At 39.5% G+C, this 19,762-nt stretch overlaps 1 protein-coding gene across 4 annotated transcripts in view; it reads right to left on the bottom strand.

The window, feature by feature from the left end:
- nalcn (sodium leak channel, non-selective) overlaps nt 1-19,762 on the bottom strand; it is a 75,082-nt gene that overhangs the window by 35,006 nt on the left and 20,314 nt on the right. For all 4 annotated transcript variants that reach the window (XR_011917939.1, XM_072396601.1, XM_072396603.1 and 1 more), the window contains 4 exons: nt 18,337-18,423; nt 7,316-7,447; nt 5,178-5,345; nt 1,399-1,590 (listed from right to left, as the gene is read on the bottom strand). Coding sequence is in view for 3 of the 4 variants with exons in the window: in XM_072396601.1 (XP_072252702.1) it covers nt 1,399-1,590; nt 5,178-5,345; nt 7,316-7,447; nt 18,337-18,423 (579 nt within the window). In the remaining variant the exon portion in view is untranslated. The remainder of the gene's footprint in view (nt 1-1,398; nt 1,591-5,177; nt 5,346-7,315; nt 7,448-18,336; nt 18,424-19,762) is intronic.

Below are 19,762 nucleotides of genomic sequence, written 5' to 3'. Positions count from 1 at the left end.
ATTTTGTAGGATGAATATTAAAGTATGAGGACATCATTAACACACTGGCGAATGCATGTACGGGCCAAAATTCTCCCGATAACCCTGCCCGTTCTTCTAACGAAGAAGTCGTGGCAGACTTACGACAACAGGCCAGGCAGTTGTTTATCAGGCCAACCTCAGCATGCCTTCAACCTCTCAGGAGTGCCCCAAAACGGCAATGCAGGCTGAATATTTAGTTAAGTAATGAACGTATATGATGATCCGTGACACAATGTCCACTTTGTGCACGATGCATTTGTCTGTCCGCAATCTGCTGTGAGTAACGTGAACAAAGCTGTGTCGCGGATCATCAAATACGTTCAATACTAAACTAAATATTCAGCCTACATTGGTCTATGAATGTGGGTGATTCTTATTGTATCTAAACAATATATAGCCTGCATTGCCGTTTTGGGGCACTCCTGAGAGGTTGAAGGCATGCTGAGGTTGGCCTGATGTCGTAAGTCTGCCACGACTTCTTCGTTAGAAGAACGCGCAGGGTTATCGGGAGGATTTTGGTCCATACATGCATTCGCCAGTGTGTCAATGATGTCCTCATACTTTAATATTCATCCTACAAAATTCCGAGCGGACTGACTAATTGTCATTCGCTTTTCGCCACAGTATCCACACCTTAGACAAGATGGCTGCAGGCACTTCCGTGAAGTCTGACCTCAGTCAAGTTTCATTCAATATATTCAGAGTTTCATTCAATATATTCAAAGGTTCATTCCATATATTCAAGGTTCATTCAATATATTCAAGGTTCATTCCATATATTCAAGGTTCATTCAATATATTCAGAGTTTCATTCCATATATTCAAGGTTCATTCAATATATTCAGAGTTTCATTCAATATATTCAAAGTTTCATTCAATATATTCAAGGTTCATTCAATATATTCAGAGTTTCATTCAATATATTCAAAGATTAATTTCCTGAACGGCATGCCATAATATGTATATATATATATATATATATATATATATATACATAGTACTTTTAAAAGTTTATTACATGGCATCTATTTCTTAGATAACAAGGTGGGTGCGAGTGGTCCCTTACCCTGGGAAAGGTAGTAAAGCGGTCCAACTCCTGACTTTGTTACATATTTCCTCCACTTTTGGAACAAATTTGCAAACATGACATTTTGGAATTTCACAGGGGGATGAATAAAGTATTTTCTATTCACCTAATTATTATAAATAAGCAAAAGCCATTGATCGTGAAAAAAATACATCTATATTTTTATATACATACAGTGTATATATATATATATATATTTACATACATATATACATAGTACTAAAGTACTAAAAGTTTATTACATGGCATCTATTTCTTAGATGACAAGGTGGGTGCGAGTGGTCCCTTACCCTGGGAAAGGTCGTAAAGCGGTCCAACTCCTCCACAAAGCAGAACATTTGCAAGCTGATGGCTGACATGACGATGAGAAGACTGGCTGTGAACACCACCAGGCTGCCCAGTTTTTTACCTGGACCAAATATTTTGTAGACAAAGTCCTCCAGAGCTGGGGAAATTTTGATCAAACGCACCACGCGCAGCACCTAAGGGGGAGAAGACGTGCATTACTGTAATGCGAGGTTGCCATTTGTGTTGAAAAGTTAATTTCCGCAGCACCGTGACAGCAGCGTTGTTTTAAAAAAGGTAGAAAATAAATACCACAGTAGAAGCATAGCACACTGAAAACATATTGATTTTAAAAGAAAGAAGACTGATCTTGATTCAACTTTAACAGTGCAGTGATACTCTGCTCTGTCAACCAGCTCAGCTCCCACATTGCTTGTGGTGACAACAACCCACAAAAGATAATGAGTGTTGGTCTGGCTTTGATCAAAGATGCAGAGAGTAGCTATTGATCCAGCTCCTTTCTGTGATGCTTCGGGACACACATTTTTCTTTAGGATCCTATATGAAGCCAAACGAATGACTTATCTTCCATTCCCTGGATAAACAGAGAAATGAAAAAGGAAAACGCAGGACACTGGTCTCGAAAGGAACCTTAAGAAAATACATCCAGTGATGATACTGATAGAAAGATGACAAATGGGACATTACCTCAAAGCCCTGTCACACCTCGATGACCACTGTGTATTTCATAATTCTCTGAGGCCAGAGATAAGGCCCAAGAGAATCATTTCAAAGTTGCTGAAAAACTACTATCAGGAAAACTAGGTCTTTAGTTATACTTCATGTCTTTCAGTGTACAGTCGACACAGTGTCCGGGGACAGATATAGATGCCACTGACAGACAAAAGAAATCTAAAATAATTTAACGCATTTCCACTGAAAGTCTTTCCTCTGAAGAAAGAAAATAACTGCACTTTCTCCCAATTTTTCTGTTGAGGGCTGCTTCAGCAAACTGATATTTTAAATAAATAAACAAATCTTAAGTCATCAAAGGTTATTTGATGTCGTTCGTGGAGTTGTCAACTGAGTCATCTGCGATTGACAGCGCAAATCATTTCAACGTTTCCTATTTTAGACATATTTGTGTTGTTCTCTTAGTTGGATCGTGTGGTGTGAGGGATTCGTATGTGGTAGCAGAAAGCTCCAAGTGAGACATCGTTTCGAGGTATGTTCTAGCATGTTCAGTTATGCTTGTAATGCTTTGTGTTTTAGTCTCATAAATTCAAAAGCAAATACCATTGCTTCCATGCAGAGGAAACATATACGTAAAACTAAATAACTGCAGTCATGAGAAAAAATAAGTATGCCCTCTTAATCAGGGCATTAAAAAAAGAGTTTGAGAGCTTTATAACGTCAAATAGAAAACAATTACTTCAAGTCTTTGCTGCTAAAGGTGGTTCTACAAGCTTAAATGCTTATACTAAAGGGTGTAGCTGAGCTCAAACCCTTTTGTACCACCAACAAACTTGTGTGCCTGATACCAATGATTAACTGTAAATGACAGTCAAAGAATGGTTTTTCTGACTGTGCTGTGCTGTCTGTGTGAGCGTCTGGCTCCAACAAGGACAGAACAACGCTTAGCATATGGAACGGGCAGCGTCGCGGATATTCAACCCGTCTTTTTAAACTTATATTGGCCAAATACCCCTGACTGGAATGAGATTAGCACACCCCTAGCAGAAAATGACACAATACCCTGGTTTTCTGCCCTATCAAACTGTGCTGCAACTGAAATCATTGCAATACTGAGCACAGAGAAAGGAAGTGTCGAAGTGGGTTCCACTGGTCGATCAAAAATCGCTGAATCGTGTGTATTTGTCAAAGCTGTAAATAGAGAACAAGAGCGTGTGATATTTTGTAAAGACTGAAACATAATAAGGCGAACCTTTAGCAACAAAATGCTCCTGGTTCCTTCTTGGATGGACAGAGCACATCTGATTCCAGCACAGAATCTAAAGGTTGATCATTTGTGACTCAAGGTACATTGGGAAAATATCAGCAGAGAAAGTTAGTAAAACCGTGTTTACCAGTAAGTGAGGAGTAAGTAAAGCGCCTCATTCCCCGAAAGCTCTTTAACTTCAATCATTAACTGAAAGTAAAGGACTGATATATAAGAAAAACTCAAACTAAAACCAATGTGAGCAGGGCAATGAGCAAGGCATTGCTTAAATTAAAATTGAACATAGAAACGTGACATATCAACATTATCTTTTTATTTGACATGTCTGTTGTTATTTTATATTTTGTAGTGGACTTTATGGACATAATTCACCTTAAACAGATGTTTAATGTTGTTTGAGAAGCAGTTCTACACTCAGCCATACTGTGTGCTTTTCTGTCCTGAGGTAAACACATTCCTTTTAAATAGGAACTCGACTCGTGTAACTTGTATGGCTTATTACTTGTATTGATTATTTGAATAATTGGTAGATCAATCAATAGATAGATAATAGTGTCAAATGGAAGAGGGAAGACATGGTGTGCTGTTGCAGGTCTTCAGGAAGCTGTCTTTGCCTTTTGATTTACTCAGGAAAGCCATGACTTGTTAGACTTGCCTTGTTGTGTTTCAACTGGAAATTTCACCTGTATCCAGCTGCTTCTTATTGCAACTTTCTACCTCATTAAAGGAAGTTTTAAATCTCTGCAAGCTGTTTACTTAATACACTAATTTGACAGCTTGAAAGGTAGGAAACTGCACTTTAGAGCAAAAGTTCCGCACTACAATACAATAAAAATAATATACCTTTTCATCAGAGAAGCTTTGGAACTTTTCTTTGGCAACATTACACATAAACACACACACTGTATATATACTATATCGATCCTGCAAGGGTTGTTTTTTCATATAACCCAGATTGTGGAGAAGCTGGGGTCAGACTATAGGTTCAGGCAGACAACAAAGGCCTTGGATCTAATATTTAATGGTGCTGCAAGGCATTGTTGCCACAGTTGATTTAAACAAATAACTCGGAGAGAAAAAAAAACATTTAGAGGATGTCATCTCACACCCACACAATCATTGAAGTAGACATTGAATTTAGAAACAAAAAAACAACAGACCATCACGACTAAAAACAGCACTAATGTGGCCAAGGGCTTCACACATCATTACTTCCACCTTCAGAATAATCAGGACTTATCCAGTCCCGTAATGCATATGAATGTGTTGTGAATTCTTCTCTAACATTGCAGATATTTCTGCGTTAACGTTGCTGGAAACACTGGCTGTACATAACAATGGTCTTGGAATTTTAACGCATTTTAGTTTCTAAAAACGACTGGAGCCAAAACGTCAAAAGTTACATCTTTGACCGCTCAGTTACAAAGACGGTAAATGCTCCCAACATGTCTATTTTGTTGTAACATCATTTCAGTTCAAGTTTTTATTTTATTTATTTTTATTTATTTATTTATTTATTTTTTTAAATCGGCATTTAGAAATGGCAACAATTTAACCCAGAATTAATTTGATATGATCATATTTGGACATTTTGTGGTGACAGTGCATTTATAGCATTTGAATGAACAAAGAGAAGTGACATGACTGATTAATACTCATTAATGTATGGTCACAGGAAGGAATTGTCACAGAACAATTCACAGCTTCTGTTCTTCGATGATTCATTTTCATATTCTGTTTGGGATTTAGATACATTTATGCAAGCATGCATTTGTGCAAGTGCGTACAAATGCTAATGGATTTATTTGCGCGCCCATATGTTACCTGAAAGTAGGTAAACTGGGAGTGGTAAAGGTCGGGGTAGATGTGCAGTGTGGTGCCCACCACCAGCAGAGACTCAAACTTATGCAAAGAGGAGCTGATGTAGCCGGTGAAGCCGAGGCACCAAATCTTCAGAAGAGCTTCTAGGTCAAACAGCACGGTAAAAGCAACCTGGGATGGAAGGAAGAACATACAAATTACTGTTGGCATTTACTTTCAGTCACTACACAACTCTGTTAACATGTATTTCATGAACTGGGAACACAGATTTTATTCTATTTCATTTTATTTAGTTTATTTTTTATTTGTGTGATCTTTACATGTAGTGGATAGCTATAATCACTAGAATAATCACTAAAATAATAATAAAAATTAGCTTGTGAAAATCTGCTTTGGTGTCTGAAGTCACTTGTAACTAAAAAAGTCAGAAAAAACACAACCCTGTCAATATGTGTGGAGGCAACTAAGTCTGAAAATATCTTGAGTGACCCAACTTCAAGTCCAAATCCTATAGCACTGGCTGTATCTCAGAGGTGGGAAGTCTTTTCTATTGCTTTTCACTTTGCTCTTAACAACAATTTAACAGATATAAAGAACTGACGGAGGAATTATGAAGTGACTTTTGAATGAAGCATAATTGGCCAGCTGGACACTGGGTTCTACAGTGAAGTAGTTGACCAATTTGGGCTATTTTGTTACATGAATCGTGATGAGACCGTGCGTAACAGAGAAATCAGTACCAGCCGGCCATAGTTGAATTGTGGGTGAAGTATTTGAGAGTAAAATTGTTGGTCAAGTATTCATCTTTGAGTTTCATATAAGTTCAGTGGGTGCCAGTCTGAGCTGGGTTTGCTGTGTGTTCTATTTTGGCTCCCCAGCTATCAACTGTGCTCTAAATGCTCATACAGCAGCAGTTTGCTTTGAGGGTTATTGAGTACTACCAATCTCAAAGGAAGCAGGCCATGTGGAAGAGAACTTTGGCTTGGAGTGTGCGGGTCACTCGATGTGAAATTCATGGTGAAAAAAGGAGCTGTTGTTCCGTCTCTTTGGTATTTTAACCAAAGTGTGTTACATAAATTTCATTATACTTGTGAAAAAAAGGAATAACATGTCTCCTTCAAATTCTAAACCAACAGCGACACCATATAAAATTGTTCTTACGTGCTAATGAATTTCCCTTTAAATGCCTTGTAGGAAATACAGGATTGTCCAGTATGGGGTAATATATTTGGCTTTGTGGCACTCATTTTTCTCCCTTTCTATTCAATATATTTATGTAATCACTTTTAGACCCCCAACTCTGCCTAAGTAGGATAATGAATGAGTGCTTCTTTAAACAAAGAATGGGAATGCTTCCAATGCCTCTCCTACCAGCAGAGGAAATAATGAAAGAAAGGGAGAAAAAGGAGGGAACCACACCATCAAAACAGGTATTTGTCCAGCCTATTCTCAGCCCAGTGCCTTCATTCCCCAGCTTCCCTTTTCAGCATTCACACAAACTGAAGCAAATCTGCAGATCGAAGGCTTTATAATATGGATGGAAGGAGTGAGAGAAGGTAATATTATGTGCCTGGGTTTTGTCTCGTCTTTCTTATCTCTTCCATTCAGCTGTGTGAAGGTGAAAGATATGACGAGAATGGGGAAGTGAGCACACCCCTCATCATTTGTTTTGGTGCACTACGCCTGCATACAGAACAACAAATTAACCTGCAATTAAACATTGAGTGTTGAGAATGTGCATTTTCTAAAAGATAAAAACAAAACATATATCCTAGCACCCCAATGTCCACTCCTGTGCGCCACGTGAGTGGATAATATAACTAGGAATTCAGATTATACAGCACTATTATACAGGAAGTCATTATAATTACAGTCCATAATGTTATGTTATAGGATTTTCTAAATGTGGTGTAGAAAGAAATCCTTGAACTGTATGGAAAATTAAATGAGGTTTTTACATTTGCTAATGCAGAATACAAGTAAAAAAAGAAAATCAATAAAAGCCTTGGGATAGTCTGACTTATCACCTAAAGGATACTACTAATAATAACAATAATCATTATCATAATAAAGGGGTTTGGGATGAATTTTGGAAACGTGAAAGAAAAGCAGGGAAAAAAAGAAAAGAAAAGAAACTTCACCTCAGCCAGGTAAAACTCATCGTAGTGTCTGCGGTAGTTCTCGCCTTTATAATAGTTGCTGGCAGCAACGATGACATCCACAGCGACCATACTCAGTATGAACATGTGGAACACGGACGACCGCATCATTTGCTGTGGAAACAGAGCAGTATTCAGGTGCAACTTCAATTCCATGTGAGGTGAACACAGGCAAAAAGAAAATGCGAATAAGATCAACAGTCATGTGGATTTGTTTAATAGGGCAACAAGCTGACAGGCGCTGGTGTGGGTATGAGACGGCAATATCATAGGAACAAAATTACAGCTTTTTCAGGGATTAACAACAATTAGCAGTGGCACAATGTCTCAAAAAGACAATAAGTATTTGGGTCAGTGGCTGGCAGCCAGTGCATTTGGATTGCCTGCCTCGGTTCTGCAAGTCCATCAGCCCTCGACTTTTTTCAGACCACTGGCTGCTTTGGACTTTGACATATTGTTTTGATTATTACTTCAAACACAAGAGAAATGTAAAGGCTAACATTTTGCTTGATCTGAAATAGACAAGGATTTTAAACATTACCCAGTTCACATTGTAAACATCCAAAGATGTACGTAGAACAAAAATACAACAATATATAGTTGTTATTGTGAGGAACATCCATCCACATCAGAATCAGAATCAGTGTATATTCAGACGGCCCAAAATAAAAGAGAATACAGATTCATATAATTTCCTGTGTGAAAAGTAGTGGCACGGAACTCCCCCAGCAAGATCATTTTGATGGAAAATTCATAACATGAGAGGGTTTGAAGAGAAACACTCATGAAATGAAGAGAGACAAAACACACGCTCCTCTTTTAGACAAAAGGAGTAACTAAGCATTCTTTTAGTAACAATGTAACAGATGTTATCACAACCTCGATTTCCACATATATGGCAGCACGAACAGCTTGCGCGTGGGCAGAATCACTCATCCTAAAAAAGACTTGCATGTACGATGGGAAAATAGTAGGAAAAAAACAGTCAGACGAAGACTTCGGGACAGATGAAGAGTGTTGCAACTTTGCAGGAAATATCAAATTCACCCAGGGAAAATGGGGCCGCTGCCATCCACCCTCCTACACACAAATACACGTACAATACAAACTCCTTCAAGTCCAGAAAGTTGGATCTGCAATAGGATTTAATTTTAGTCTAGTGCTTCGAAAAAGAGAGAAGACGCCGGAAAAACACTCTTCAGACTGATCTTTGAACTTGTGGGTGAAATGCTTCTCATTGGCCGCTGTTTCAAAATAGAAACAAATGAATTTCTAAGTCAGTAAACGGAATAAAGATCTTCAGGAGATTTTTTTTTCTCCACCTGATGACAAATGAAAGGCAAATATAAAGACAAAGTTCTGTTGGGGTTTTTACAACGTTTTTACAAATTCTCTGAAAAAAAAAGGTCAGCATGAATGGTCGCTTTAACAAAGGTAAACTGCGACATAGGAAGTTCATCACGATCACATGCAGGGTTGAGTGAGAGCCTGACTTGGCCAGTTTACTGGACCAGATCTGTCCTTTTCCTAGTTAACTTTTTTTCTTGCGATATGAGAAGCAGTCTTAATGGGCTGCTTTTAGTCCAGAGGATGGAAAGAACATTGTTCCGCAGTAATTCTCAGTTAAAATGGACATTTAATGAATGTAATTGAGAAATATGGGCAGAACATGGGTTATACATTATTCTAATGATTCCCTCTAATCACCTGCAGTGAAATACCACAGGATCGATCTGGCTTACACTTAAATATACATGACAGAGTTTTGATATAAACTTAAACCACAGGAGGTCAGCAAAACGAGCGTTTTACTTTACTTACTCTTAAAAATAACGCAGCACTTTCTGACGCAGTTTAGAGACTCCTGCGACGTCAAATCTGCTATCTGTCTTAAATGTTACTCGCAATCTGCTTCCTACTTTTTTTTTTTTTTTTTACTCATAAATGTAAATTCTTTTTATTTATTTTATCAATCAAATGACTGTCCAGGCTGACAGAGAGGTCAGCTACGGGGATGAGTGTTTTTGCAGAACATACACACAAGCCCAGTCTACACACAACAGAGGTTAGGATCCCTGACTGAGATTGGACGTGACAAAGTAGTTTGACATTTCCAGTAACCAGATGCTCTCCCCCATGGGTGATTTTGCTGAATGGAAGTGTGTGTAAGTTTGCATGTGTGTAAGTTTGCATGTGTGCGCGCGCGAATGTGCGTGTGTGAAAAAGAGAGAAAGAGTAGAAGCAAAGGAGAAAGAGACAGACTGACACAGAACAGAAAGTTCATGCTTGTGTGTAGGATAGGGCTGATTTTCTGAAGGTCCTGACTCTGCCCATATTTCTCATCAGCTTTTAGGTATCACATTGCAAAGAAAAGCTCGGGAGCTTGCTGGAGAAAGGTGTGCATTTACAACCCCTTTCATATAGAGATATCATCTAGTTCTACAAGGAATAACCTTCTGATCTTCCCATACAACACCCTTCTTCTCCACCCCAGCTAAGTGTGTTGTGCACTGCACCAGATAACGCTTCCCATGCCGTTCCAAAGGCAAAAAAGACCTAATGTGCCTGATGGATCTTGCAGGCCTGTTATGGCCTCAAGATGTCAGAATCAATTTGGATGTATCCCATGCAAGACAAGGTGGTTCTCCCCTTCAGTTTGATGTTTCTCATCTTATACGTTTCTGCAATCCTTACTCACTTATTTGACGGCTGCTATTTATTTGTGTTGCCTCTGGCCGGTTCTTTGAAATATCAGGTGATGATTGTGCACAAGCCCAAGGATACACGTACACCCACATGCAAATGTTGAAGGGTCACAAGCGAAAGCCACACATTAAATAGTGGCTTTGAGATTTATTCAGGGAACCTGGTATCATTCTGTCTGTTAGCACAGCATAGTGGGGCTGTAGCACTGCTCCCCCAGTGTATCATTGGGGGTATGAATGTGTGTGAATGCTTAGAAAGCACATAGTTATATCCTAAGACGTGCTGTATGAATGTGTGTGAGTGGGGTGAATGTGGCATGTAGTGAAGCGCTTTGAGTGGTCAGCTAGACTAGAGCTAGACTTCTTAACTGAGTGCATGTATTTTGTAAATCACCAATTTTTGCTTTAATTCAAGCAGTGAAAGAGAGTGTCCCTTTGTAAAGGCAGAAGAGGTGAGACGAGTTTCAGCTACGTTGATAGGAGCTCTCCCAACATGATCCGCTGTCAATAAGCATACTGTTCCACTTGGTGATGGGGATATATGCATGATACATGGACCGTTTCCAGTGGAACTGTTGCAAGCCATAGAAGCAGACTGACGGTTTCCTTGTGCTCTGTCTGTTCGCACAGACTGCCAAGGAGTACAAATGCTCTTTCTGCTGGTACACGAGATGAGTGTGGCACATGTGCACATAGCTGGCACAATATAGCAGCACTCACACAGGAATTGTCACCAACAGATTGGGCCATGTTTTGGCGCCTACTCCTGTGACAGTTTTCTCTCTCCTGTTTACTGAGATTAAGAAAAAACTGAGTGGGATTACAGACTGTTTCACTTGAGCTATCTTTTCGCTCTCCGCACAGCCATTAGTTTATGATAGATTAACCGGTGATGATAATTAAGAGTTTCTAAAAGTCTTTCGTCTTTTCATTTCCCAACATATTCGGCCTCTATATCTCTGAATGAAAATATGTAGTACAGCAGCAAGTTACAGTATCAACAGAGAGTTGTTTTATTTTCAAACATTTGGCAGAAGAATTGTATAAAATCTTGCTGAAATTGGAATGGAGTTAAGTCGAACTCCCTCTACTTATTGTGGCCTTGACTAGAGCATTCTGACTCATGTTTCTGGCTGGAAAACAGTTCTTAATACATCATCATGGTCTGCCTGTCTGCACCCTCCTACTCCTTCGTTCTACTCTTAATATCTGCTGTGCCTCTCCAGCTCCGTCTTTGTATCCTTTCTAGTTCTTAGAGACATAACAGAATTTTTTTGTCCGATTTCAGCATAAAGTACACATATACCACGCAGCTGGTGATGACGGTCTACACCGTCTTTCTCCTCTCGTTGATTTCACGGGATCTGATCCGTCTTCCTTTATATCATTTTATTTCAAATAAAAGACCTTTGACAACTTTGCAGTAGCTCGGTACAGTTTATCACTGCCTATAACATCCTTCCAGCTTCTTTTCCTCCTCCATTTTTTTCTGCTTCTTAACTAATTTCCCCCTTTCAGTGGCCTAATTCTCCCTCCACACAGGAGACAAAGTGACCTTAACCTTGACTGACTGCGTGAAGGTGTGTGAGCTTAATATGATAGCGATCCAGGGGTAAAGATCAGCGTTAAGTGGAAAAGGAAGGTTCCAGTGAATCAATAACCTCTGCCTTTAGAGAAAGAGGGAAAAAAAAGTGCTCCATTCACTGGACCTCAGTGCCCTCCAGTGAGTTACTGGGCTATTCATCACTGTATTTGTTGTCGCTTCGCAGACTGACGATGGAGACAAGTGAGAAAAATTTGCTGCTCACAGTCACAGATAGGATGCTGAAGTAATCAAAAGCTGCTATTCCCAAACTGAAATTCTGATTTTTTTGGCGAGTTGGTGTGTTTCACTTTAAATGGATCTTTAAATTCAATATGATGCATCTGGACTTGGTTTGTTTATAGCAGCCAAAGGACCAATCCGCAGTGTAATTATGGTATGGCAGAGCATTGGGGGTTAATTAGTAGGCTAGGTCTGTGGGGAATGAAACAGGACACTTCATTAACCTTTACTAATCTTCACTGTACTTTCTCCATAAGAGCAAAACTGAGAAACCCAGGAATAACACTCGAACACCATCCATACTGTATACCAGTACAGAAAAATAAATATATTTCCTATAAAGTGGACTGGGACAATAGCATTTTGGCATTTCTAGATGTACAATATGGCAAAAAAGCAGACACAGGCAGGTCAGTATTTGAGACGCATATGGAACATAATTCACTCAACTGGCAGCAGTTACTAGATTATTCCTGATAAATCTCATGAGAACATATTGCTACTCTGCCTGCACATATTGATAAAAAAAAACAAAAAACTGTAAAACCTGTTTGGAACCTGCATCACAAAATCCATAAGTTCTGGTCACAACTACGAAGTTCTAAGTGCAAAAATCAACACAACAACAATAAGGATTGATGAAGATTAATAATAGCATTAAAACAACAACTTCCAGAGGGGGAAAGGAAAGTGGAAATGCTCCCTGCTTTGAGGGCTATTTTGGTTCATAAACCCTCAGGAGAGGAAGCTGCCATTTCCTCTCTGTCTCCAAAATGAGCAGGTGGTTAATCAATTATGTGTTATCTCCAACTGCTGCAGCCAGTTGGACCCAGACAGACCCAGACTAACACACATGCTCAAGCACAAATAGATAGGCATAAACAGGCAGATCGACAGTCTTGATAATCAAAACACAGAAAGCCCGACCGGACACGTGCAGGTGTTTTAAAAGACGGGCCGAAAGGTATGGAGGGGTTGAGCTAAGAAAAGACATCAGGCAGGCCACCTGTCTGTAGAAACTGCCCCACTGCCGGCCCTGAAACATTTTAATCATTTGATGGCCAATTACTCTGGAGCCAGGCAGAGCAGAACAGAAACTCACACTTCCCTTCCACAGCAGTCACAGATGGCCCTGCAAGCTGGATCTCCACTGCCTGTCTTCACTCTACCTGTCCACTCAACTAGCACAGCTCCCCTCTGACATGAATGAACAAGTGGTGAAATAAGGTGTTTGGCAAGACTGTTGAGGGAGAGAGTGCCGGGTGATAGCTGTCATTAATCAGAAATTATGTCAAAGTAATATCCCATTCTTTTCACACAATCCATTACAACAGATGGAACAGAAATTTTTTAAAATAATATCAGACTCTGTCCTCAGTATGTAAACATAAAAACAGACAAGCAGGTGTGCACAAATACCTACAACAACATCTACTAATGTATAGCTACTACACATAAGTGTTCCCTTGGTTCTTGATAATTGCTGAAGTTTCAAATCTGCCACCTCTCCATGTGCATCTGTATTTGTTTGTTTAACTTGGGTTCTGGAGCAAGACACTGACTGTTGTTTGAGGATGGCAAACAACTTTGCATGGCAGCTGCACCGCTGTTGGTTCGGGCTACATATGCCACTGCTAATTGTTGCTACAAGGTAGCTCAGTTACCATTTAGGTTTTTAAATTTACAGTATATTTATTTCAGAAAGAATGCTAAAATAATTTAAAAACACATGTAGACTATAGAATTATTAGCAGAAGCACTATTTATTTTTATTAAGTTTGAATTAAAGGAGCAGTGTGGAAGTTCCGCTGTCAGATTCTGTCATTTCCGAGTGCGCTTGAACGCAACACTCGGTACTTCGGAGAAACTATGGTGGCTTGACGCTGCGTGTAGCACACCCTACCCAACACATCCATCACTCAAATGTGTCACGATGTCTTCTCCATCGAGTGAAACCACCTTCTCAAGTTCTGAGGTTACTTTTAGAGATATAAATTATAAATAGAATGTCACTGTTAGTTGTTCTGCTTGATATTAGTGTTTTGTGGACCCCAGGTAGCTACCTGCGTGATAATAAGAGCTAATATTAGCTACGTAAGGCTAAAGGCTGTTTGTCTTTAGTCTGATAGAGGGATAGCATTAGCAGGCAACACGTTGTATCTGGCTGACATTATCTTCAAAGCCTCTTAGTATCACGTTAAACTTTGACTGAAATCAGCTGATCTTCGTAACATGACACCAAGTAATTTCTGTCCAGCTAACAAAGCTACTTAGTAGTTTTGGAGCATAAACTCACGTGAATCAACAGTTTTCAAAAAGGACACGGAAAAAACGTTACGTTTGTTTAATTAGATCAGCTGATCGTCTGCAGTAGTGGCGAATCGCACTTGCGCCACCCTTTGTCCCTTCTAGGACACTGTAAGCAATATGGCGACGCAAGTGGTGTCCTTCCGGGTAAACCTTTGTGTTGAGAGTACGTATATGTAAATAAAAAGGCAAAATCTAAAGTAATAAAAACGTAACGACTCGTTTCATAGGCTGACTATATACCACTAACAACATAGTTATATGTATTATATTCCATTTCTGTTAATAAATCACCATAATTATTACACACTGCTCCTTTAACCTTAATGAATTTATTTATTTTTTGTACACATATGTGAGCGTTTTTGTGTAAGCTGTATCCAGGACGACGAGGTTTGATTTGAAGAGTTGGCTGACATCTGGCAGTTTTTTCGACAGCATGAAGAAAATCAAAGCACTTTCAGATGATTTGATGTCTTGACATGACATAAAATGCTGTCATTTTGTCACAATGGAAAACAATGGATGACTTTTGAAATCAAGAACTGCCTGATTCACGTCACTCAACACCATTGAAATATCAAAGCTTTGATGATTGTTTGTTTCATGCCTGACACTTGACATGTTCACACAGGCACAAATAAACAACTGAAGAAAAGGAATGTCACAATTCAAAATGTAATTTTGACAAAAGGAACGCAACCCCTGTCAATTTTCAGTGTGTTAGTGTGGCCTCAAGAACTCTTTCCCTCTTCATTACGTGCACTACAACATCGCTGGAAGACCACAAATCGTGAGCCACATTTTAATTTCTTTTTTGTAAATTGGTACCATTGGTCATGTCACTGTAAATGTTGCCATGGAAACACAGGTCTGACGTCTCCTTCTTGAAAAAAAAGAAAAAGAAAAAGAAAGCTAAACACACAGTTCCTTGCTCGTAGTTCACATAAAAAAATGCTCTAAATTACAGTGTGCATTCAAAACAAACAACTCATGTACTCGGCGCAGATTGCAGAATTAATTAAGTTCTTTACATTTTTTTCCAGTTTTTTTGGAATGTTCATAGTCAAAAAATTAAATTGTGAAGAAAAAAAAGTTCTATCACTGTCTGCTGGATGTAAGCATAATTCGGGTTAATTTCAGTTTACTGTTATGTGCGCTGGCAAAGAAGAAGCGCCTCCACATGACCATAGTTTTTAACACATGGAAACTGTTCAGTGCCCTCTTGCCAAGCACACCTGCCTTGTTTTTTTTGGGTTTTTTTTACAGGCACAGGCTCATTTTCAGGCCGACTAAACATCATAAATGTCAAGACACTTGACTGCGATGCATGAGGAGAAAGGCTGAGCAGCTGGAACAAATGATGATGATTGAGAGTAGCTTTCCTCGATTATACTGCAGGAGACGTTTTTCAGTTAGAAAATGAAACTGTATACTTTATATGCAAAGTGACAGCTTTGAACATTCGATCACATCAATTTCAGACATCAAAGTAACTCACTGTTTCAACATGCAACAAAGACCAAGATCTCTTTCCTTACTTTTGCTGAGTGTTTTACTTGTCTGACCCTAACTTGAACCTAATGAAAGCTGGAGATTGAAATTGACTTAACTTGCCCTATAAGCACATATTTAAGTATAGCTTCATTTCTTTGCCAAAACCACAATGGTGATCATGCAAATATACTAACCACCAGCAGCTGCTGTGCCTTGATTTTGAAGGATAATTAATTTAAAAAGCAATCTATCTGAACTCCTCTAAATTGCCAGCACTTTGACTGTCAAGTGATTTAGTAGAACACCACACAGAAATCCCAATTTTTGTTTTTTTGAACACGAACTGTTCATTTTACATATCTTCACAAGTCATCAATCACTGTGTCCTTGTTTCTTGTGACAAAAGAAACAAACAAAATCTGAAACTTACTTTCAAAAACGGTTGGATTCTATTTTTTTTTTGCATGAAAATTTAAATAAAGGTATTTTTTTTTCCTTTCTTTTTCTGTCGTCGGCACAATCAGCTTATCGGAACGGCCCAAAACGAGCAACAAATACACACATATTGTTGGTGTGACATTTATCTAAAGGCACAGCTGCTGCTACCTTGTTGAGGCATAAATGCTTAATTATTTTGGTGCTTAAAATAAATAAAGTTACTGATTGTAACGAAGAACATAGAAATCATTATGAATGGGATAAATTACTCTTTTGCACCTCCACAAAAGGACCGTATTGAGTTTTCCCTTGAAGAGAAAAACCTGCATTTTACTTTGGGGGTTTCATGCCAAAATACATTTTGTGTAAGCAGGAGACCCAGTCAGTATGTTCAATGTGTCTCTTTCCTCATTAATGCTATAAAATATATTTTGTGATAATTAGCAGCATGATAATATCGCTGATTATAAAGCAATATATCAAATCTTTATAATATTCAATGACAATGCCGTGCTTCTAATGTTATGCTTTTCTATGCTATTGTATGTTATTCTCACACTCTACAACCTTTACTTTACTCCTGGCAAAGTATTGCAATAAATGCGTGTGTGTTTGTGCTTGTGTAACGCTGTCCCTTCCCCCCTGACATTTTCATCAAGACACACCGATAAGCTCATGATTCTCTATATATTTCTCTCTTTGTATTGTGATTTTTGTGCATCAGGCTCTCTTTGACAGAAGACATCTATCACAATTTCTCATCTCTCTTGTTGAGAGCTGAAATGGTCCTTGTGATGCATTTATGAGCTGCAGCGCAGTCTGACACACAAATACACGATGCAGCGTGGTGCCTCTCAACAGAAGCCTACCCCACAAAGTCTGCTTCCTTAAGGCAGTGTTAAGACTTAAATAGAGATGCTTTAGAAACATTTAAAACGTTTGCCTTTCTGGGGCTGTGCAGCTACATTAACTAGTAAGAGAAAGGGTCCATATCCCTTACATACTAAATATTACAACAAGAATCATTTTCAAAGCGGTGTCACACTGCCCTTTTGTTCCGCTGCAGCCCATTATGTCAGTACTCCCATTCTGACAGCTCAACAGCAGCCTCATGGAAATGAAAGCTTTGTTTTTTGAACATCTGCCACTGATGGTAAATGGACTGTACTTGTACAGTGCCTTTCTAGTCTAACTGACCACTCAAAGCGCTTCTAACACTACACGCCACATTCACCCACTCACACAGCACGTCTTAAGTCTACACATAACTACGTGCTTTCTAACCATTTATACACACATTGGATACACACACAGGCAACGTGGGGTTCAGTGTCTTGCCCAAAGACGCTTCGGCCCGGGGAAGCCGGAGTCGAACCACCAACCTTCCGATTGCTGGGCGACCGGAGGACTGCTCTTCCTCCTGAGCACACGACCTAATGCTGCTCTCTGTCATTCTATCAACCAGTCCTCTGGCAGAAATTATCTTCTTGTTCGCACACAATGACAATAATAGCTATTTGATATCAGTGAAGGAGGCAAATGAAGAACTCTTTGATTGTTCCATGTAATGCAGAACAAGGCTCAGAGGGACGGCAGCAGTGTTTATCCCTCTGGTTATCCCTCCATCTAAATTCTCCCCATAACTGACGATGGGGCTCTGGGGGAAACGCTGCTTTAATGGGAATACTGCCTTTTCCCCATTTTTGTCTTTTTACTCTCATTTCTACACTTGTTTTCCTTCCAATTTCTCTGTATTCATTTGTTTGTGCGTGTTCCTCCTTGAAGCAGAGCAGCATCGACACAGTGAGGGTGTATTGACAGCTGTTCTCCCTCTTGTGGCCCTAAATTCTATTGGCAGTCTCTCACAGCAAAGGCCCTGCCTTTTACTCGACACCACACCACTATCAACAGTGGGCCAGCTGTAAAAAACACCTGCTTCTTTCAGCTTCTCCTCAAAGCCCGACAATTTGGATCACACCAACCACGAGGCAACATTGGCAACTGTCATTTAAAAGTCATTAATGCAGCTCTGCACATCAGATATGAAACTCACTTAAAATTCTATCACTTAGTCATTTGACATAAAAAGTGAAGACAGAGACAAATGTGAAAACAATGCGTGTATCTGTGGCAAATGACTGAATACACAGAAGTAGAATTACGCATTTGCCTATGAGACAGAGAAAGCAACACTTTACACCAGCAGAGTATTCATTACGTGGTGTGTTTACCTGAAGGCAAGCAGGCGCTCGACCATGTGGTTTGTTGACGTCCACAGCTACAAGCTGCCATCCCCCAGCGGCGTCCTCATGGAACATCTGTGGCACAGGGGCAGCACATAAGTGGCAGAACACATACACACACACGCATGCACGAAAACAATCTACACACCATTCAAAGAACTGGACAAAACACACGACGCACATATCAGCCCTTTAGCTACATCATCATGAAACATCTGTGGCCCCAGAAAAAGCTGAGGGCATTGCACACACAGATTCATGCCCACACAAACAGGATGACAGCTACTAAATACAGTATGCATACCTAATGACCTAACACTAGAAATAAAAACCGCAGACACTTTCGACGGCTGGTTATAGTGGGGCTTAACCTGAGAGCAGTTAACCTAAAGCATTCATTTCAGTTGGTCACCCAATTGTAATGCCAGAGCTGCTTGAAAATTTAGGAACCCTTTAAAATTGTCTGTATATGCTCATATCATACAATTTTCACACCTTGAAAGTAGCAACTCCTGGCTTTAAAGCAACCAAAAGCCTCTCCCACATCGCCTCCTCGTCATGTTTACGAGTCCTTCTTCAGAGAACACTGAAAACAACAATGGAGTACATGGCAGCGCTGCAAGTCACTGCTATTCTAAAAGAACATCGCTGTCTGACAGCTTCCCAAAGGTCATGTGGTCAAGCCAGAAGGCTGCTGGAAAAGTATGTTGTGTACTGATATGACTGCAATATGACTTGTGGCTTTAAATGCAAAACATTAACTTTCGAGAAAGGAAAACAATGTGGGGGGAAATATCACATTGTAAGCCATTTGGCTGCATCTGTGCCAGGACAGCTTGCCATCATTGATTAGGGAAAATGTCAGGACATCTGTTCCTGAACTGAATCTCCAGAGAAAGTGAATCATGCAACAAGAAAACAAACATAAGCATACGAGTTGTTTTACACAGCTAAAGCCCAAGGAAAAGTTGTAGAGGGAGCCTGAGCAGCGAGCAGTTCATTTAGGTAATCCACCAACATCCCAAACTTTAAGCTGCTCCATATATAGGAAGAGAATAACACAACTGAAAGCAGCAAACAGTTACAGGGAAATTTAACTGCTGCACAAGGGAGCCGTAAGCAATCGAAACTAACTGGTTGATTGTCAGTATTAAGTACCAAATACTACAAACAAAGGTTTGTCGACTTGCCACTTACTGAAATGTTAAAAAGAAGTATAAGGAAATCAGCAAATGAACTATATTTGTTCTATTTGTTTAACTGGTTTCTCTTCATCTAGTGTCCAGACTGTGAAAATCACATAATAGTTTGGTCATTTTTTGAAAAAGTATGGAAAGCTAGACTGATTTCATCATCATTAAAGGGGAACTCCTGATATTTTTAAACCTAGACCATATTTCTGGCATGAAATACG

This window comes from Leuresthes tenuis, unplaced genomic scaffold (genome assembly GCF_036924035.1).
Source record: "Leuresthes tenuis unplaced genomic scaffold, fLeuTen1.0.hap1 SCAF_12, whole genome shotgun sequence".
Classification (NCBI taxonomy): Eukaryota; Metazoa; Chordata; class Actinopteri; order Atheriniformes; family Atherinopsidae; genus Leuresthes; species Leuresthes tenuis.
This window is presented reverse-complemented; position numbering and strand designations above follow the sequence as displayed.